General features: G+C 35.8%; 2 protein-coding genes across 3 annotated transcripts; one reads left to right on the top strand and one right to left on the bottom strand.

The window, feature by feature from the left end:
• Positions 1-912: 912 nt before the first annotated feature.
• LOC123886919 (lysine-specific histone demethylase 1 homolog 3) lies at positions 913-11,081 on the top strand. 2 transcript variants are annotated; one of them, XR_006801309.1, is made up of 11 exons: positions 913-1,202; positions 1,405-3,232; positions 4,226-4,367; positions 4,560-6,818; positions 6,970-7,063; positions 7,402-7,895; positions 8,321-9,040; positions 9,176-9,250; positions 9,532-10,475; positions 10,567-10,658; positions 10,766-11,081. XR_006801309.1 is itself a non-coding variant. In XM_045936193.1 (9 exons), the coding sequence occupies exons 2-9, from the start codon at positions 1,533-1,535 to the stop codon at positions 9,595-9,597; spliced, it is 5,550 nt and encodes a 1,849-aa protein (XP_045792149.1). In that variant the 5' UTR covers positions 964-1,202; positions 1,405-1,532; the 3' UTR covers positions 9,598-10,798. The 2 variants fall into 2 exon arrangements, 1 of the variants encoding a protein (XP_045792149.1); XM_045936193.1 differs by having other exon boundaries at positions 964-1,202; positions 9,532-10,798.
• Positions 11,082-12,398: 1,317 nt separating this feature from the next.
• On the bottom strand, positions 12,399-21,101 carry LOC123886934 (DNA-directed RNA polymerase II subunit RPB2). Its single transcript, XM_045936203.1, has 25 exons — positions 20,645-21,101; positions 20,063-20,284; positions 19,170-19,460; positions 18,847-19,044; positions 18,130-18,194; positions 17,955-18,041; positions 17,762-17,882; positions 17,619-17,663; positions 17,398-17,535; positions 17,224-17,296; positions 16,920-16,996; positions 16,715-16,822; positions 16,512-16,628; positions 15,861-16,016; positions 15,668-15,772; positions 15,407-15,532; positions 15,252-15,329; positions 15,067-15,162; positions 14,865-14,980; positions 14,699-14,768; positions 14,572-14,625; positions 14,345-14,488; positions 13,820-14,119; positions 13,117-13,539; positions 12,399-13,006 (listed from the first exon to the last, which is right to left on the bottom strand). Exons 1-25 carry the CDS (start codon positions 20,900-20,902, stop codon positions 12,896-12,898), a joined length of 3,579 nt encoding a protein of 1,192 aa, XP_045792159.1. The 5' UTR covers positions 20,903-21,101; the 3' UTR covers positions 12,399-12,895.
• Positions 21,102-22,481: the final 1,380 nt, after the last annotated feature.

The raw sequence follows: 22,481 nt of genomic DNA, 5'->3' as shown, positions 1-22,481 counted from the left end.
AAATTAACAAACTTAATAATAATTAATTTTATTATATTATAGTATAAATTATTATAGTATAAAATAGATAGTTTTGATGTTGTAAATAGTGATATGCTTATGTGACAATTTAGTTGATGATATCACAAGTGAATTAGTTAATTAATAACTAAATTCTATTTCATCAAAATATATTCTTCATGCGGTTCTTTTTAAGTATCATTAACGTCGGATTTAGCGTTCTATTTAACTATTCTTTTGGTATTTTAAGGTATGATTTGTCAATTGTACCACTTGTCAATTACTCCTATATTTTTCAATAAAACTACTTAATGCTATATATTTAGAAAATTATTTTTTTTTCCAATTTGTTTTGGTACATAACATATTAAATTTTGTTTTTTTACATAATATATTAAATTTATTGGTTCAAAAAAATATATTAAATTTATTGGAAAAAGAAAGTGCATGCAAAAAATATGAATCTATTAGTGGATTAAAATTAGATTACAATATGAAAATAAGGTGCAAAAATACACTTTCTCAATTTGATGTTATTATTCTAAATTGACACTAAAAAACAAGTGAAAAAAAGAAAAGAAAACCAACATACTAAATAACACTGCACGTATATGACAAACCTATAAATTAAAAATCACCAAGATGGTAAATATTTTGCCACCCTACCGGTTACTCGCGCGCTCTACGACTTTTCAATTTTAAACTTCTGATACTTAAGTAGCGGACGTTATAATTATTTTTTTTTGAAAAAATAACATCCGCTACTTAATAAAGGTAGGATGTTTTGAGGGGTGTCCGCTACTTAAGTAGCGGACAAGGTTATTCTGGTAATTTTGTTGGGTGCGCCATAGAATCGGTAGGGTGACAAAAAGAGCTCTCTATATAATGTGGATCAACTCACATACAAGTATTGGGCCCAAAAAGTAAACAAAAGAAAAACTTCTATCCACACTCCTTCAAGTTACTAAAAAGATCAAACATTGTTCATCATCATTATTACTACCCACACCACTGCTACTCCCGAGGGTGAGTGACTGCTTCGGGTTACCGTGCGAGCGAGAGCATAGCATTTCCCCCTTTACAGTACGTCACAAGCCGTTACTCTCTCTCTCTCTCTCTCTCTCTCTCTCTCTCTCTCTCTCTCTCTCTCTCTCTCTCTCTCAATTTGCGAATCACCAGAAAAGCGTCATCGCACACCGCAGGTACCTCTCTATCTCTCTCCTCTTTTTCTCTCTCTATATTTATATATCTATCTATATATCTATTCATTTATATTTTTATTTTATTATTTTATGTGTTAGAGTGTGTGTATTGTTTTTTTCCTTTCTTAAATTATGTTCATCACTGACCTACAATTTCAACACTATACTTATTAATTAATTTTTTTTTTATATCTTCGATTAGGGTTCCGATTTTTCATTCAACCGCGAGTTTAACTCTCTGATGATACAAAAGTGTAAATCCACCGCATAAAAGGAACGATTATTTATCAATTTTCAATATTCACTTGAAAACCTAGGGTTCATATACCAATGGAAGATTTGAGGTTAGGGACAACGAAGAAGAAGAAGAGATCTAAACCGATTGAAATTGGTTTTGATTCTGATAATGATGAACCAATTGGTTCATTGCTTAAGTTTAAGAAGAATAAGAAGGCTGAGAATTCTAGGGTTCTTGATGATAATGATACTTTGGCTAGTTTTAGGAAGAGGTTGAAGGGTCCAAAGAGAGATCATGGATCTGAAACTGTGTCTGCTTTGAATGTTTCTGTTGAGGGTTGTGATGATGATGGTTTGGTTGAAGGAGGATCTGGGAGGAAGGATGAGGAAGGGGTGGATTTAGGTGTTGGTGATGATGACATGCAGGTGCATCATTCTTCTGATCAGCATATGGAAGAATCGTTGTCTATGATATTTAATAAGTCACAATCTAGTTCTGTTAAGAAATCTAGGGCTGGGTTAGGTTCAAAGAAGAAAAGAGGGAATCAGAATGTGGATAGTGGGTTGGAACATGGATGCAATAGTTTGACAGAAAATGTTGATTCTGTGATTGAAAGTAGATCTGGATCTGCTTTTGTGTTGAAATCGGTTGAGAGGAATCATGAATCTGATATGTTTTGTTCAGTATCTGCAATGGACGATCAAAAGGGCAGTGATGACTATTTTCAAGAGGAGAAGGTGAAGGGTATTTGTGATTCAAACAATCCAGATGGGTTGTCGTTTGATCACTCTAAACGAATCATTGACTGCGATGGAGATAGGCAGCAATTGTCAAGTGTACATGTCAAAGATGTTTGTGGCGCTTCTGACGAAAAGGTTGCATTGCAGGAAAGAATGCTAGATAATAGTTTGAATCAGCGTTCTGCCATGTTACAAGATGTTGAAATAATTGATACTGCCTCTCCATCTAAACTGGGGGAAAGGGTATGTGGATTTTCCGAGACTGGAGAGCTTGAGAATAAGTTAACCGATGAAATAGCAGAAAAACAAGTGTGTAATGGTGCTTCTGGAATGTTTTCCTCAATCAATGGAGGTATAAAATTGGAAGCTGAGTTTGTTTCTGGTCAAAATTGTTATGATTACAGTACATCAGATACAAATGCTGAAGTTCAAGATGTTGTTGTAGGCCGTTCACCTGAAAAACATGATGCAATTGTCAGTGGTTGTTTATCCTCTATTGTCCCTAACGGCGCCAATGAATCTGAATTTATTGTCCAGTCGAATCACCCAGACAAACCTTTGGAAATGTGTAATATTCCAAAAGACTCCACTGTTTCAATTCTGAAATGCAGCTCTGTGTTAGATCCAACTCAATCTGATGGATCCTCTATACAATCTTCAATTCCAGATGAAAATGGAAACATTGCAGAATATAATGCCTCTGTGTCTGATTTTACTGACAATGGTGGAAAGATATCAGGCATTCCTCGTGCACCACGAAAGACTAAAATGAATAAGCATGGCGACATGACTTATGAGGGTGATGCTGATTGGGAGATTTTAATAAATGATAAATCCCTAAATGAAAGCCAATATGGTGCTGATGGTGAACCTACTCTTAGAACAAGAGGGAAGCAGGACTCCTCTTTGAATGCTGTTGAGGACTCTGAAAATGTTGCAGTAGCGGCAGTATCTGCTGGGCTGAAAGCTTGTGCAGTTGGTCCAATTGAGAAAATAAAATTTAAGGAGATCTTGAAGCGAAAAGGTGGTCTCAAGGAATATTTAGATTGCAGGTAGAGTTAAGCTTTCAAATAAGTCTTTGTATTTGCTTGCAATATTTTTTTTTTTTGAAATGTTAGGAAGCCTGCAACATTTTGGGTTTAGCTGGCTAATCTTGAAAATTAGGATCATGTAGACTTTTGCTGTATGTTTTGGATCACAGATGTACTTTTATAATTGGGCAGATGAATTAAAAATAAAAATAAAGGGAAAAGTAAGCACACACATTTTATTAGATGCCTGTTGGGTCATTTTTCTTCTTTCTCTTTTGCCATTCTCTGTTCCGGAATTTTATATTTGTTAGTGCTATATTGTTTTGTGAAAGGGCCTCACTCTTGTATTTAGCTGGAAATTGAAAATTTACAGATGCATAATTGCATATAGTTGAGAATTTTCTATTGGGTTGTATATTATATAGTTGAGATCCTTTGTACAGTATCGTTCAAAATTTATTTGCTATAGTTTTTCATGGACAAATTTGAGTAGACTTCTTCATCACTACTTTTCTTTATTTTAAAAAAGTTTTGCTGGCAAGCCCATCTCAATCGTTTATTCTTCTATTGTGATACAGAATAACTACCATAACTTTTTTTTGACAATAAAATAACTACCATAACTTGTTTTATTCATAAATTGGTTATAGTTTTGTTTAACATATTACTTTTTGTATTATATCATACTATTATTATCACTCTTTTCTTGCTTGATTAGCTGCTATCTTCTGATTTCTTCTTTTGGTTCTGGGATATTAGTTTTCTATTGTTTTTATGCGTTCTCATCTCTTTTAAAAGTTTGTAATACAATCTTAGGAACTGGAATGAGCATATTGCATTAGCCTTGTTGATGCTATGCATGTGGCTTATAATGGAAACTGGATAAGCTTTATATTGGGCTACTTTTTGTTTCTGAATCTAACTTTAGCCAAACTTGACAACTTACTTACACCTCTTTTGAACGGGGAAGCCTGTTGTAATAAGTTCTAACTCATCAAATTCAATGCGTTGCAGGAATCAGATCTTAAGCCTATGGAGCAGTGATGTTGCACGTATTTTGCCCCTTGCTGAATGTGGAGTTAGCGATATCCGTTCCGAGAATGAAAATCCTCGTACTTCTCTTATTAGGGAGGTCTATGCATTTCTTGATCAATATGTACGTTTGTTCACCATGTTGTTTAGCCACTGAAATTCATTTCCTTTGCTATTTTACTTTTACTACAAAAACATATGGATGCATGTTTATTGGGTTTATTAATTTGGAATGCATTTCCTTTCAGAAAAAAACATACTAGTGTTTATTTTCTAGTACAATTGAAAACTTAAAATGATAAGATCGTTTTGGCAGGGTTATATAAATGTTGGAGTTGCCTCTCAAAAGGTGAACGTTGAGAGCAGTGCAAGACACTGTTATAAACTTGTAAAAGAAAAAGGATTCGAGGAAAGTTCTACAGCTTCGTTGGCCGGCTCTGAAGATGGCGTTTCTTTTATTGTTGGTCAGGCTAAAATGTCATATGCTTCTATGGATGATAATGATGGTCTAGTAAAGGATTTTGAAGACCTGACAACTGAAGCTACAGAAGGCACCATGCTTGTTAATGAAGCGATGATGGATTCATCAAACATGGCACAACATGAAAGAAAAAATTATGATGACCTGGAAAATGTTGGGATTCAGGATGGCGACAGTGGAATTATACATTTCAATGCTAACAGTTCTGTTCCTTTGTTTAAGCTTCCCGATTGTAGATTGACTTCTCTTGTTGCTACAAAGCAAAACAATGAATCTAAATGTGTTAAACATGCCTTAGGTGATACTCTGCAGTCTGATTTAGAGACTAGAAAGAGAGTGATTATCATTGGTGCTGGCCCTGCTGGGCTAACTGCTGCTCGCCACTTGAATCGTCAGGGGTTTACTGTAACTGTGCTTGAGGCTAGGAATAGGATAGGAGGTCGGGTATTTACAGACCACTCATCTCTTTCTGTCCCTGTAGATCTTGGTGCTAGCATTATCACAGGTGTTGAGGCTGATGTGGCCACTGAGAGAAGACCAGATCCTTCCTCGTTGGTTTGCGCTCAGTTGGGCCTTGAATTGTCGGTGTTAAACAGCGACTGCCCACTTTATGACACAGTGACTGGACAAAAAGTTCCTGCAGATATGGATGAAGCATTGGAAGCTGAATACAACAGTCTTCTTGATGACATGGTACTGGTTGTTGCTCAGAAAGGTGAACAAGCAATGAAAATGTCTCTTGAAGACGGTTTAGAATACGCCCTTAAGATTCGCCGCACGGGACACTCTAAAGGCAGTGAAGAAACTAAGCAAAGTAATTCTGCAGATCGTCCATTTGATTCCAAAAGGGATGGTGCTATGGAACAAAATTTTGATGAGATTTTGGATCCTCGTGAGAGGAGGGTTATGGATTGGCACTTTGCTCATTTAGAGTATGGCTGTGCTGCTTTGCTTAAAGAAGTTTCTCTTCCTTATTGGAATCAAGACGACGTGTATGGAGGATTTGGGGGACCTCATTGTATGATCAAAGGAGGTTATAGCACTGTTGTTGAGTCTCTCGGGGAAGGGCTTGGTATTCACTTGAACCACGTCGTAACAAATGTGTCATATGGTATCAAGGAACCTAGCAAGAATAATAAAGTCAAAGTTTCTACATTGAATGGCAATGAGTTTTTTGGAGATGCTGTCCTCATTACTGTCCCACTTGGCTGTTTGAAGGCCAAAACTATACAGTTCTCCCCCTCTTTGCCGGAGTGGAAATGTTCTTCCATTCAGCGTCTTGGCTTTGGAGTTCTCAATAAAGTGATTTTGGAATTTCCTACTGTGTTTTGGGATGATGCGGTGGACTACTTTGGGGCAACAGCTGAGGAGAGAAGCAAAAGAGGTCACTGCTTCATGTTCTGGAATGTCAAGAAAACAGTAGGGGCTCCTGTCCTTATAGCATTAGTGGTTGGTAAGGCAGCCATTGATGGTCAAAGTTTAAGCTCTTCTGATCATGTGAACCATGCATTGAAGGTTCTTCGAAAACTCTTTGGGGAGGCTTCAGTTCCTGATCCTCTTGCGTATGTTGTGACCGATTGGGGCAGGGATCCCTATAGCTTTGGTGCTTACTCTTATGTTGCTGTTGGAGCATCAGGAGAAGATTATGATATCATAGGAAAACCAGTTGATAACTGCTTGTTTTTTGCTGGGGAAGCAACCTGCAAAGAGCACCCTGATACTGTTGGTGGTGCAATGATGAGCGGACTACGGGAGGCTGTTCGCATAATTGACATATTGAACACCGGGATTGATAATACTGCAGAGGTAGAGGCATTGGAAGTTGCACAGGGACAATTGGACACCGAAAGGAATGAAGTTAGGGACATAATAAAGAGACTTGATGCAGTTGAGCTTTCTAAATTGTATAAAAACTCTTTTGAGGGTGCTCCAATCTTAACCCGGGAAGCTTTATTAAGGGAAATGTTCCTCAATGTGAAAACCAATGCTGGGCGTTTGCATGTGGCCAAACAATTGCTAAGTCTTCCTGTTGGAAACTTGAAGTCCTTTGCTGGAAGTAAGGAGGGGCTAACTGTTCTCAACTCCTGGATACTGGTACTATTATACTGCGTGACGCCTTATTCCGAAAATATTTTGTATATTTTTTCAATGATAGTACATGCAAGTTATTAAAAAGCTAAATATCTTAATCTTATGATTATAGAATATTTATACATTATGCCCTTCATTTCCTATCTAAACACAGGACTCGATGGGCAAGGATGGTACCCAACTTTTGAGGCATTGTTTGCGTCTTCTTGTGCGTGTGTCGACTGATCTAGGTGCTGTACGCTTATCAGGTACTAGTTATTTTATTGTGTATATGAATCTACATTAATCTATTCCCACAAATGCATGAATTTACATTTGTCATTTTGCTTGATCTGATCGAATGTTTTGAGGAATACATAAATTGGTTAACTGACTGGTCCTGGTTTGGATGAAGTGAGAATAATTTATCCAGTATATGAATGTCAATCCTAGTATCTTTTCTTATGATTATCCATTCCTATCACTTGATCAGCCTAATGAAACTATAAATGATCAAGCGGAAGATATATTTATGCTCATGTAGTTTAGTCTGTCCGGATGGAGTCATGTGGATATATGATGTAAACCTTTCTTCTATTGGGTGCAGGAATGGGGAAAACAGTGAAGGAAAAAGTTTGTGTACATACTAGCCGTGATATTCGAGCTATAGCTAGTCAATTGGTCAATGTATGGCTTGAACTTTTCCGCAAGGAAAAAGCTTCAAATGGGGGATTGAAGTTATCAAGACAAGCAACTACTGTAGAATTGTCAAAGAGAAAATCTTTAAAGGATTCAGCCTTGGGAAAGCCTCCTCTAAGTATACATCAGGGTACCGTTGAGAATAAAGGAGGCTTGCTGAATCCTCTATCTGCCGGAAGCAATTCACCTTCCAACACACATGCGAAGAAATTGCACAGCAAACAAGGAAGACAACAATCAGCATGTGACTCGAGGCATGATGTCTGTTCTTCTAGGTCCCAAGGTTCAATAGACAAAATACCTACTAAGGAGGAAAATAATCACTATGCTATGTCTGAAGAAGAAAAGGCTGCTGTAGCTGCTGCAGAAGCTGCCCGTACTAAAGCAATTGCTGCTGCTAAGGTTTGTTTTTCCTGGAATCTTAATTTCATCAATCGATTTTGCTTATGAAGATTAGTTGCTATTGACAAGCTAAATTGCTTAACCACTCCCCTTGTATGTATTTGCACTAATTTCACAATATGACGAGTTATTAGGTGAACTATAATGTTAATATGTTATTGTACTGCTGGGAAAAAAGTCTTGCTGTGATTCAAATTTGTTTGGTGTGAGTGAAATTAAACAATTCTTATTTTAGCTGCTTAGGTCCCCTTATTTTACAACTTATATTCAATATTAAGTTTCGAAGTATTCCATGTGAAGTACAGGCATTAGGCATAATTTATGTTGGAAATTTGCAATAGTTTATTTTATTTAATATGCTAAGTAATGCCTCCCTTCCCTATTTGGCTTTTCTTAAATGATTTAATGGTTCTTGTTCTTTGCAGGCATATGCCTCTGCAGAAGCTAGGTGCAGTACACTGTTACAGCTACCGAAGATACCTTCATTCCATAAATTTGCTAGACGGGAACAGTATTCACAAAATGATGAGTGTGATAGTAGAAAAAAGTTGTCTGGTGGTTTTTTTGGAAGGCAAGATTGTGTTTCTGAGATCGATTCTAGGAATTGCAGAGTTAGGGACTGGTCTGTTGATTTTTCCACTGCTTGTGTTAATCTTGATAATTCTAAAATACCAGTTGACAACCTCTCACAAAGGAGTCATTCAAATGAGATCGCCAGCCATTTGAATTTTGGAGAGCGTTCAGGAGAAAGTGCTGCCGTGGACAGCAATCTATATACAAAAGCTTGGATCGACACAGCTGGTGATGGGGTAGTAAAAGACCATCTTGCCATAGAGAGATGGCAAGATCAAGCAGCTGAAGCTGATTCTTATTTTTCTAATCAAAGCATTCATTTGAAGGATGAGGAGGATTCAAATGCCTATTCAAGGTTACCCAGCTGGAAACATGATGGTGTAGCAAATGAAAGTTCTGTTTCCCAGGTTACTGTAAATAAGGAGGAGGCCAGCAAAGGTCATTCTCGAGGAGCAGATCATATTAAACAGGCTGTTGTTGACTATGTTGGATCACTACTTTTGCCCCTTTATAAGGCTAGGAAGCTAGACAAGGATGGATACAAGGCAATAATGAAGAAAAGTGCAACAAAGGTAATTTTTATCTTCCACTTTGCTTATCGTTTGTGTTTGCTAAATTAAGAAAGTGGTGGTGTGATTTGGTAGCTAGGAGATTATAGGCAATAACTGATCTAGAATACCATCTTACGTGACATGGTTTTATTTCAGGTCATGGAGCAAGCAACGGATGCAGAAAAAGCCATGACTGTTCGTGAGTTTCTAGATTTTAAGCGAAGGAATAAGGTACCGTTTTTGTTATTTTCTGTGTCATAGGTTGATCTACTAATTCCATGGCACTTCTCCAAGATGCATCCTTAATAGAAAATGTATTCATCACTGATGTTAACCAATTTACTGCTTGGACTCCATCTTCTTGGGGTCTGGCTGCAAAGTTAATTAATTTATTTTCTTTTCCCTTTTTTTTCCATGATTGTTGTGCCTATTTTGCCAACGGTAGATGCTTCTGACATTCTCTTAATTGTTCTCTTCATCACTGACATTGGTTGAGTGCCTGAAACATGCAGATTCGCTCCTTTGTGGATATATTGATTGAGAGACATATGGCAACAAGACCGGGTAGAAAATCATAATATTTTTTAGTTGCATGGCCCGTACTTTTTGTGCTTCTACACAAGGTTACTCGAGTCTGGTTCTTCTTACAATTCTCGGTTTGGGTGGTCGTGAATAAATTCTCATATGAGCATTTCAAGCTTCCAATATAAATGATCCAGAAGCTGCAATAGAAGAAACTTATCAAAGTTCATCGGTCCAAATCAAGTGGGCTCTGGAAAATTGCTGTCTTGGCAACCATGAACAGAATAAAGGTGACAGATAACAGTTGATCGATCCGAATCAAGTGGACTCTGGAATTTTGTTGTCCTGGCAAGTGACAATCATGAACAGAATACTAAATTATAATGGTGGATTATCTGCAAACTCGGTGCATACATCAGTTGGATCTTTTGGGTGACCTGCATTGGCAGATTTGATGATGATAAGAGATTGCAGCCATCTGTCCTTATTACTTCATCTTTCATTGAGGTTTACGCCTCCATGGCTGAAATCTTAGACCCCATTTTTATTAAAGGGGTTTCCAATGGGAAACACTGACCTTATCAATTCTTCTAATTGTACAGCGTAGGATTGTTCTTAGTGATGAAAAACATACATAATCCATTTCCATGTTCTTCGAGAAACACTTTTCTTCTTTATGTTTTATATCAATCTCTGACTCTTTTCATTCTCCAAAGTGGGAAGAATGTCACTTTTGTAAAGATACTTTGTTGCACTAATCATTTTCTTCTCATTCGTGATGCATGCGAGTACCCTTCCTATTTATAGTCGAGTCAGCTTCCAAGTTTGTGCTTCAAAAAATTAAATAGAAAATTCACATCCTTAGCAACTGAGCCTGCTACTTAGCTATAATTATGGTTCATAGGATTGTGCCATGAGATGCCCAACAGCACAGGTTTATGTTATGTGCAAGTCATTGGTTATTGTTCAATCATGTCCGTTCTCTTGTGCTGATTATTGCTTACCCTTCTTTCTATGGTTGCTAGGCTGAGAGATTTTGTGAATCACTGATGGGATACATACTTGCCCGGTGATTTGGTGTTCTATTGCAACTCTTACTTTCACAACCAATTTTAAGGTGCCCACTGTTTTCATAATTTTTTGTCCAATCATTCTGATGTGCCCCTGTTGGTGTTGAGGTTGATGACCTTGTTATATTTATATTGCTTTTTGTTTCTGCTGCAGACTGTCTCCACACCAGCAATATGTTAATTGGATTAAAAAAGTATTGCTGCCAGGGAAATTATATTCCGTTGGCCATATCTAGGGGTGAGTCCATTTTTGACATTTTCAACAATTACCCATCATATTGGTTAGATACCTATTGTAAATGATGGTTACCGAGAATTTGCGTGGTGTTTACTAGTCGAATGTCCCTAATTGTCGAATGAGACCCTATTATAAATGCTGGTTACCGAGAATTTTCGTGGTGACCCTAATTTTTAGCGAAATTGTTTTGAAGTGCCTGCATACACCCAATGGAAAATTATCCTTATTTCTATTGTGGTTGCACTTATGGTATGGTATTGCTTTCTGCCATCTCAACAGTCATTGGACAGGGACAAGATCGTATGATTCATGTTGAGTTGTTTTATCTTATCATCTTGTTACAACCATTTTGGCTCAATCTTGCTAAGGATTAATGATGCATTCCGTGTTCTCATTCAATATATAAACCTTTACTCCAGGTTGCACTTGATTATATTGGAAAAAGAGGAGCAACTGTAGGTGTAACCAAAGAAAAGAGAATTAAGTGAGTTGAGTTGTAAGAAATACTTGCAACTCAACTCACTTAATATAAGCCAAGCTCATCAAAGTAAACGAGCCTTACAAAGTTAACGGCAGCGCTTATTAAGAAATTAATTGTATCGATAAATTATTAAAAGTTCTATGTTATTTTTCCACAATTATCCCGTCAATTATTGATCCTTGAAGAAAGAAAAACAAATGCATGTTTCCCAATTGTAAATTAAAATTGATACTTTGTAAATAAATTATTAATGCATGTGAAAATAGAATAACACACAGCTTTGTAGGATTTGAGTTGAGACGAAGTTCCGACCATCCCTCTGAGAAAACAGAACCATTGGCTTTGTATCATTGAAATTTCATCATCCATACATAGCGTATTGAAGAATTTTCCTGCCGGTAGAATATTTTTTAATTGGAAATGGTCAACTTACTACCAAAATGATTTTAGGCTATATACCATATGGGTGTGTTTGTTTATGCTTTAAGAAAAAAAAAAATTAGAGATTTTGAAGAAAATCTAAAGCTACTTTCCGTTTGTTTATGATCATAAAAATCTATATTTTTTTATTGACTTCATTTTGCACATGATTTGTGATTTGAAAAAAAGAAATAGATTTTAGAAAAAGCTATTGAAAATAGCGTTTCATTTGAAGGAAAAATTGATTTTTTTTACTAAAATGAATTTTAAAAAAATTTAAAAAAATTCGAAACAAACACAAGCAAAATAAAAAAAAAAAGATTTTTTTTAAAGAAAATAGTATTTTTTCCTAAAAAAATCTAAACAAACAGGGCTATTGTGAATATTTGTCCGCTTAATTTCCATCCCAATTTTATTGGGAGCACTTGTATATAACTATTGGAGGATACAACAGGCACGGGCACAAAACCAAATACATGTCTGAGACATGGCAGTTTAAAAAAATACAAGGTACATGCGCGTCAATAAAAAATGAGTTTCTTAATATATATAAGAAGATAAAACTATGTTTTTTTGAACTAGGACAAAACTAAGTTGTTCAATTCACAACACAAAATCACAATAAAAGTTTAACAAAATCAAATGGTATTTGGTTACAACAAAATACTGAAATAATGTTAAATTATTATATTAATGTATGAGAAAGTCACATATTTCACCTGCACCAAAATAATAAGGAAAAATGGAGTACTGAACCAAGTACCGGATACGGGAACTTCACCGTTTTCACTGTTTTCCATGTACCCATACTTAAGATGTTGACAGCCCTGCTAAATTTTTTAATAGATCCATTCTCTTTTAATTACATTGCCAAATGCTACAAGGTATTGATGGAGCTATTTGTTACAGGTTTGTTTCTGGTGTATTTCTTGAAATAGAATTGGTAAGGAAAAATCCTTGACATATGAAAGGAATGTCATTGAACCTACTTGCCTAAATGACTTTTCATTTCCCAACATTTAAAATGATCTTGGTGTCATTTATCAGTCTTGAGAAAACAAAAAATCAAATTCATACATCTTCAGATGCCACCGGCGATTCACCTTCGCGAGATTAAGATCAGTGGTTTGTCTCAAGCTTACTCATCAGGCACCTTTCTTCTTTATAGCTTTGACCTCTTTCGTGAGCATTCTTGGAGCTATGGCCATAGCCATTAGCTCTTGGAAGAGCAGTTTACAAGCATAAGGAATGAAAACCTGCATAGACAATCAAAAGCCAAAAACAGAAACTAAGAATTCAGCACTAGGAGAAAACGCCTTGGACTTTAATATGGACTATAGTGCAAGAGAAGATAAAGATCTTTCACCTGAACAATGTCAGTTTTGTTTTTGCAGCCCCTACACTCAAAAGAGTTCTTTTTTAGATTTGCTATAGCAATTAACCCACAGCGTTCACACACATGGACCCTATATGCATCACTTTGATCAAACAACCTTTCCTTAAGGAAGTGAGCGGCTCCATGGGCAATCATGCAATCACGTTCCATCTCTCCAAATCGAAGACCTCCATCACGTGACCGCCCCTCAGCAGGTTGCCTTGTAAGAATCTGCACAGGACCTCGTCCACGAGAATGGATCTTGTCATCAACCATATGCTTCAACCTTTGGTAATAGGTAGGGCCAAGGAAAATCATGGCACTGAGACGTCTCCCTGTATGACCATTGTACATTGTCTCAAAACCACGCATTTGGTACCCACATTTGTGTAGCGCTTTGCTGATATTGTCCACCTGGATTACAGTAGTAAACAATTATCAGAATATTAAAAACGAGTTAAGAAGTCTTGAACTTGATCCAGAAAGAAAGAATTCTACCATGATATTTTTTTCTACCATCTTTCCATAAATTACATTTAAGAGCATAGTTAAGCTCTCTATTTAAGTGGAAAGGTAATAACTACTAACAAGATGCAATAGGGGCAGCTGAAAGTAGCTTACTTATGCAAGCAGTTTTTCAATTTCTAACAAGTATTGGATGAAACAAAAAATTGGATGAAAGAATGCTACTTACAGTAACATCTGTAAAGGGAGTTGCATCTCCTTCTTTTCCCATGTGGGCTGCTACCTTCCCCATGATACACTCAATAAGCTGACCAATTGTCATTCGGGAAGGTATAGCATGTGGATTGACAATAATATCTGGAGTGATGCCTTCCACAGTCCAGGGCATGTCTTCTTGTGTATATGTCATACCAACTGTCCCCTTCTGACCATGTCTACTACTGAATTTGTCACCAATCTGTGGTATTCGAACAGATCTCACCCTTACTTTCACGAATCTCAATCCATCAGCATTTGTTGTCAACAGAACCTACAAAACAGGAAACAAATAAGTCCGGAAGCAAAAAAAGTAAAGCCAGGAATTCAGGATTTTGGTAGATTAATATGCTCTGCATTTTAGATGTAGTCATTTTACTTTCAGAATGTAACTCTTATTTTGTACCTACAAACCTCCCCTTTCATTATGATTTCATGTATAGACTCAAACTCAAATTGTAACGCATCAAAGTAAATATATATGATAGATAAAACTTACTTGATCAACAATTCCAGTTTCACTATGGCGTAAGCTTATGCTGTGATCACGTTTTGAGTAACGAGCAGCTTGTCCTTGAGCTTCCTCCTGAGATAAAGGAGTGGTCTTTCCAATAATAACATCCTCACCAGACACTCTGGTGCCCTGTTTCACAGAAATAAATTGCTACATTTAGTACATATTTTAACTGTTGGACATGTTCAGGATGTTTCAAAATTTATGCTTACAGGTGGAGCAAGACCATCATCATCCAACTTATCGTAAGAACCATGCCTCATACCCTGCAAAACAAAACTAGGTTATAAACTACCAAATAGCAAATCAACAAATATAAAGAAGAGACAAAATTTTCACCATGGTGTTAGCTCTATCCGGCCGACCAAAATCTTCTTTGACAAGGGTTCCCATTTTCTTCTCTTCATCTCTGTAAAAGTTAAACAATGCAACAACACATCATACAAAAATCACAAACACGACAATAAAAGGAATGAAATTTTTATCATTGGGGAAGCAAACTCACCTATATGAACGGAAAAACAGAGACCGGAAGAAGCCACGATCTATTGATGATTGGTTCATGATGACAGAATCTTCTTGATTATAACCAGAATAACATGAAATGGCCACAATGGCATTCTAAGGCACAAGAGGGTAAATATATCAGAACACTTAATTATCAACATAATGACAAAATGATTTAAATAAAGGAGGTCAAAATTTACAATTCCAGCAGGTAGTTGACGGAAATGAAGATGCTCCATAGCTCTTGTAGTGACCAATGGCTTTTGAGGGTAGTATAATACATAAGCCAAGGTATCCTAAGCAATAACACAAAAGTATCAAGTGGAATCCAGCATCAAGTATAGCACACTAAACACTTTCAATCATATAAACAAGTAAACAATACCATTCGAAACTGGTAGTTGGTAACATATATTCCCATTGCTTGTTTTCCCATTGCAGACTGATATGTGTTACGAGGGGACTGATCGCACCACCAAAGGTAAGAAATTAGTTGCGTATATTAATCAAAATGAGTACACAACAAAATACCATATTTACCTGGTTGTGGTCAGGAAATGGTATGATGGAAGCACATACACCCAAAATCAGTGATGGATGGATTTCACAGTGAGTGTAAGTATCAGAATATGCTTCTTCTGGATTGAGCCTTGCTTGAACAAGATCCTGTTATATATGAGATATATTTCAATTTCAAGTATATTAATAATTATATTCATAATTGATTTACATATCCATGATTTGCATTAATGTACTAATAAAGGGTATACACTTAAGCAAATCTAGAATTAAAGTACTGACATTAATGGTCATGGAAATCATAGTAGTCTCTTCCTCTTCTGTGTCGATATATTCTATAAAGCCCTTGGAAACAAGATCATGCCATCCACCATCTTCAGGGGACTCCTGAAGAAATGGAAAAACAAGTTAAGCAATTTCCGAAACAACAAATACAATGACTCCTCAGATGTACTACAAACTACTCGCTACTTACCCTTTGTTGCAAGGAATGAATGTCCTTTTTCTTTATGAGAAGCCTTTGTTTATCCACAATGAATAAAGGACGACTGCAGCGACCATAATCTGTATATATGCGGAGTTCTTTAAGACGGATATCTCTAACAACCCCAACTTCAGTATTAACATCAACCTGCACGATATGAAAGCCATCAGCTGACTGAACTACAGTTAAAACATATCATGACATGAAAGCAGTAAGCAATCACATCTGAGCTTGTTGGCATTTGATTTTTTGAAACAGAACAAAAGAAACGGATGATAGTTATGCCTTTTTGGTCAAAAGATCTCATTTTACCATTTATCCTTTAATAACAGTTCATCCATGCACGAATTCTTTCCAAATATCTCACGCCAAATATTATCTTAGTAAGGCCTTGCTAAAGGACCTCGTTAAGAGGTCACGAAACAGAAATCATGAATCAAGAAATATAGACTACTTACTAAAAAATTACATCATTTAATGCAGTTCACTAAAATCACTGCATTTTCCAATGTACATTATATGTACATTGTGATATTTTCATTATTTTGGGGGAATTGCTATATTCCGACAGTTTTTACCCGACGGCTTTTTAGGCTGTCAAAAGAATGAAAACAAAATCAGAAAAGTAAAATGAATAGTTACCCGACGTCTCAGCTTTCTCAATGTTCTAACCAACATATCCGGATCACGATGAATACCCATCCAGCAACCATTTACGAAAATTTTTGTAGCTTGGGGAATCACCGCAGGAGAAATTTCCTACATGGAGCAAAATAAGCAAATTTACACAAACCATACAGAGAAAGCAACAAGATTATTAATTTTATGCAGGAAATAACAAGCACCTCAAAATTTTCTGTGCCCCATTCTTCTAAAAACTCCAGAATAGGATATGCTGCTGAACCAACTGTTATGTAAACCATCAAGGCCAGATTTTTCACCAGTCCACAGGCCTACATAATATTCCAATCACACCCATAAATACCACAGAGAAAGATGAGTTCCTCTTAGAACTAGTAATATAGGAAGCTTGCAAAGAAAAATACTGACTTGTCCTTCTGGTGTTTCTGCCGGACACATCATTCCCCATTGTGAATTATGAAGCTGCCTTGGTTTAGCCAACTTCCCTGAAATAAAAGAGAAACAATAAAATTACAACTTCGACAAACATAATTTATTCATAAAAAACCACAGTGCCCGACCTGTGAATCTAAATTCCTAAAGAAATAATTGAGAACATGTTACCATATTCCATTGATTGTATCAATTTATTAATTTATGCAAACAATATGTGAGGGGGAGAGAAAAGATCGAAGGCTGGGTCAGGTTCGACTAGTATAAGCCAAGCAATTACCTTCACGTCCTATGGGAGAATTCAATCTTCGCAAGTGTGATAATGTGGACGCGTAAGTTAAACGATTCAGCACCTGAAGCAGAAAGACAAAAAGTTAAGTTGTTAGTGTTTCATGTCCTCTTTAGAAGACAAGGAGCACGATTGTTTAAGTGTAAAAGTAATTCATATTCATACCTGCGACACTCCAGCTCTAGTACCCGCAGCATTTGCTTGCCCCCAATTACCAGTAGCAAGTGAGTATTTAAGTCCACTTGTGATGGTTTTTGCTTTGATAGCAAATTGCAGGTTAACATCCTTCCCATTATCAACACACTGCACCATTCATGAGGTATAAGGGTAAAGGCAATGAAAAATAAATAAATATTACAACAAATGTGCTTAAAAGTAGAACAGACCTTCTGTACATAACCCCTGACATCTCTAGTTAACTTTCTGAATAGCTGAATCACAAATTGTAGGAGTCAGAAATTTAAAAATTAAAAATACCAAATAACAAGACTGATTAAGTAAAATAATATCAAATACTTGAGAAACAAACCATTCTAAAGAGACCACCAAGTAAAGGACCCGCCAGGTCCAGCCTCTTGTTTCCGTAATGATCCCTATCATCTTCAGCCCTCCGCCCAAGTGCACACAGAAGTAGCCGGTGAATGATATATCTGTGGAGCAATGATAAGCATAATAAATACTAAAAAAATAAAGTAACAAGATAAGACATGTAACACACTTACCCAAAATAGTACGCTTTTTTTGTCTCGCAATACTCTCCAACACCAACATGTGGAAGCATCTCCTTTTGAAGGATGTCCTTTGCATACCTGCAGATTATGATACAATTGTAACAGTTGCTTCATAATGGGTGCAAATAAATCATTCTTATTCTTACAGAAATACAACTCAACTCACTTAATTCTCTTTTCCTTGGTCACACCAACAGTTGCTCCTCTTTTTCCAATATAGTCAAGTGCCACCTGGAGAGTGAAATTAATGTATAAGCAAAATAAAATCACCCTATACAAAATTCATGAAGTATCGAGAAAATTGTGTGCTAAACGATGCAATATTTCCCTAATGAACAGTTTTGAATCATCTGAACTTATAGGGAGATGAAAATGAAACTGCAAAATCATATGACAAAATATGGAAGAGAAATGCAGTAAGATAAAGAAATTTATATTGCAATGTAAAAAAGGAAATGTGAAGAATTTAAATTACAACTCGATGACAGAAGACTTAATTAAGAGCTAGTTTAGATAAACTTTTGCATGAGTGCTTATAGGGAAAAAAAAGGTTCCAATAATGTTGCAATAACCATAACCATTAACATGCTACCAAATAGCTTCTATAGTAAGTATATATTGACTTCTGTACCTCAATTTTTTTCATATTGAAATACTATCGTAACCTGAAATACTATCGTAACCTAGAAACTAATCCAAACTAGGCCTAAATTCGATTTTAAAAAATATGTAGTATGGGAAAAACTGACTACTCCAGCCCCTGAACAATCTGAAATAAATCTGGATTGTATGATGATCTCACTTGAACCTAATAAAATCTAGACAAGCAATCAATCACCATTTAACTGTAAGAAAATAATACTATAACAATAGCAAAACCCACCTGTTGATTTTGTATCACAAATGCTTCTTCCAGGGAAGGACGAAGCAACTCCATCATTTGAGTATCCGCAAAGTCATAGCATATATGCTCAAGAATATCCTTGTCAGCAACAAATCCCAATGCCCGAAACACAATAATGATAGGAATTTCGGTTCGAATGTATGGGAGTGTAGCTCGTATATACTGTCCCGAAGAACCCTGGTAGGAACAAAAATGCATATAAACTTAGACATTGCACAAGACATCAAAACATATGCATTTTGACTTGCCACACAGCACAAACTACACAAAACCAACATAAATATACAACGATTTTCATTTACCCCTTTAGCACTAGCCCGAGAGAGCATGCGCACAAACATAGTGCTAGGTGGTCGGTTTTGGGACTCCGCCATCGACCGAACTTCACCCACATAAGCATACTTGTTAGGCTGCCTCTTCTTGAAGACATAGACATGATTGGTGCTCATCTTCTCCTGAGCAATGAGAACCTTCTCACTGCCATTAATTATGAAATATCCTCCTTGATCATACGGGCACTCTCCAAGCTCAGTCAAATCCTTCTCTGAATTCTGAAATAATGTGCAATAACTAGACCGCAGCATTATAGGAACCTAACAACAAAAAATTAGGTAAGTCACTTCGAAGCCCAATCCAATTATATTTCACCATTAAATCACATCATAAATAACTTAAAATCTTATTTATAGCATGAAAAGACGGTAAAGTACAATATAATTATAATTGGCTATGTAATATCAATCTATAATCATTAAAATAAGGTTCCAGCAAATCTATTCATTGACAATCTCGATGATGTAAATAAGAAAAAAATGCCACAACCAACAAAAAGGCCTAGTCGGAGCTTATCACCGAAATAAACTTGTAATGAAAAAGGGCCCAACTCCTAAGTACAAGTTTAAGCTTATCATTGGAAATGGAACAAACCGAGAATGACTTCTTATAGGACATGTCAATTACTCTAATAAACATATCCAAATACTAATACTAGTATAATAATTGGTTATAAACTCTTCCAAACACTCATGTTTGGTATCACAATGAGTTCACCAAAATCGCAATGACTCACTTTGATTCTGGCAAACAACAAGTTCACCAAAATTGCAATGACTCACTGTGATTCTGGCAACCGACCCTGGTACCAAGCATGCACTTAATCATCTAGTAAACTAAAATTGAGAGGAAGAACGGGCACCTTGCCGATGAAAACTTTAGTAAAATCTTGAGTCTCGGTAACCTCTTCACCATCATGTCCTTTCTTAATAACCCTCTTAGAAACATCAACATACAACGGAGCTGAGTAAGTTAAATTCCTTAACCTAGCTGCCTTAGGAAACAAAGTAGCAGTTTCTCCATCCGATTCCGTCATCATCGGCTTACTCAAGTAAATCTGACCAAAACTTATCTTGTAAATCGTCTGCAAACAAAACCAAAACCAAATTAACATACAATTACAAACCCATTTCTCAAAATTGATTTTCTGAACAATCTACTAAAACCAGCTTCTCAATTGAAGCAATTTCTACATTTTTTTTTCTTTCAGAATCCATTTTTATTGAAATCTGTAACAACTAACAAAAAAATGAAATCTTCAAAGTGATTATTTCAGTAAGTGCTTTTCAACAACAACAGCAACAAAAATCACATTTTTTTCTTTCTTTCAGAATCCCATTTTATTGAAAATCAGTAAAAACTAACAAACAAATGAAATCTTCTAAAAGTGATTATTCCAGTAAGTGCTTTTCAACAACAACAGCAACAAAATCAAGCTTATTACCTCAGCAAAATCAGATTGGTGACCAGGATTATGCTGAGATTCAGGTCGAATTTCAATATCAGCGGATTCATCAACAATTTCTTGCATAGTGTTCTGAATGAACTCATCGAATGAATCCAATTGCTGACGAACTAAACCTTTATCTTCAAAATAAGCTGAAATAACTGCCCAAGCATCTTCTTGAGTAATTTCTTCATCATCATCTTCTTCATCCATTTGTTGATCGTATTCATTTTCATCTTCCAAATCCATCATCATTTTTTCAAGTTAATTTGTTCTAAATCTCAAATTCGAAGTTCAAAATTAGTTTATAATTTTCTGGTAATTAGTTAGTGTTGTTTTTGAGTGTTTTTTGCGTAAGAATTTGAAGGAAGAAAACGAATTGAAAAGGAGTAGAAAATGAAACCCTAGCACAGACAAATACCGAAGATTTTGGGTCTGAGTTCAGCGATGGAATAATGCGGTGCTGCTTTTATAATGTAGTAATTACACTATGCAATGACAAAAGTACCCTTGGAGTTTGATTTATGCGATTTTATGTGTGTTTTTATTACCTTGGTTATATTTAAGTTTGCGTATATCTTGACTGAATTCATGTAAGATCTTAAATATATTGTTCGTGGATGTAGATTTTACGGCACTCGTTTGATTAAAATCGGACGATTTAAATTTAAGAACAGTAAATTTAATACTATTAAACAAATATAAAATATGCATGTGTTTTAATTGTTCAATCTTGATTAAATGGTTAAAAATATCGTGATTGCATGACTGAAAAAAAAAAAAGAGAGACTATACGTAATCTATTTCCTAGCAATAATAATGAGATCTATAATTTAATAGATATTTGGATAATGACAGTGATATCTAGATTGTTTACTTTTAAGATAGGAAATACAACATTATATTTTTACGTTTATCGCGCTTTATCCAATCTCCTATTATTTCTGTTCCATATTTTTCTCTCATAAATATTCAAAATTAGAGTAGAGTTATTATGTCTTTCGCGCCAAAAAAGTAAGCAATCTTCTTTCGCGCCACTTAAACTGATAACTAACTTACAATCAGAGTTAGTTAGTTGGTTATACGAGTTACTTATTTTTTTGGTAAACGGTTATACGAGTTAGTTGCATTTAGTTATGAGTTATGCATTTATTGTCCCTATATAAGAATATGTACGTCATCTTCTTTTGAATTGAATAAGAGAATCGCCATTTTTTTTTGTTGTAATCTCGCTTCTTTCTCTCGAATTCTTAATTAATTCATTTCTTACCTTTTCGAATTTGAAAGTCAAATCTTAATTTATATTTATTTTGTTTTTTTATTAGGTAGAAAGCGTAAGTTATGGATTTTTTTAGAATTTTTTCAAAACAAACCAAATTAACTGTATGTAGGGTATGCTTGTTTTGAGAGAAATGTAGAAGAGAGAAAGAGGGACGGGAGAATAAGAGGAGAAATAATGAGTTCATTCGGTTTGGAACAAAGAAACAGAAAAGAGAGACCAAATTAGTGTGGGACCTACACATTTTTTCTTCTTCTCAAAATAGCGAAGAAACCAAAGAGAAATGTCTTTCCTTTTACTTTTCCACTTTTGCCCCTATTTCTCTACAAACAATGAAGACCGCATCATCTAATAGAGAATCTTGGTTTAGCATAGCAATGGAGAAAGTGGCCGATCTGGTGAACGTAGCACACAGTCATGAACATAAAGATTTCTAGTTCAATTATTGACTCATTGGTTCGACTAATAATCTCGTGCTTGGTGCTGTAACCAAATCAATCCCTAATCTGATTTTTGTTAATTTGTCTATTTTTGGAAAGTTGATTAAACTTATAC

This window comes from Trifolium pratense, linkage group LG1 (assembly GCF_020283565.1).
Source record: "Trifolium pratense cultivar HEN17-A07 linkage group LG1, ARS_RC_1.1, whole genome shotgun sequence".
Classification (NCBI taxonomy): domain Eukaryota; kingdom Viridiplantae; phylum Streptophyta; class Magnoliopsida; order Fabales; family Fabaceae; genus Trifolium; species Trifolium pratense.
This window is presented reverse-complemented; position numbering and strand designations above follow the sequence as displayed.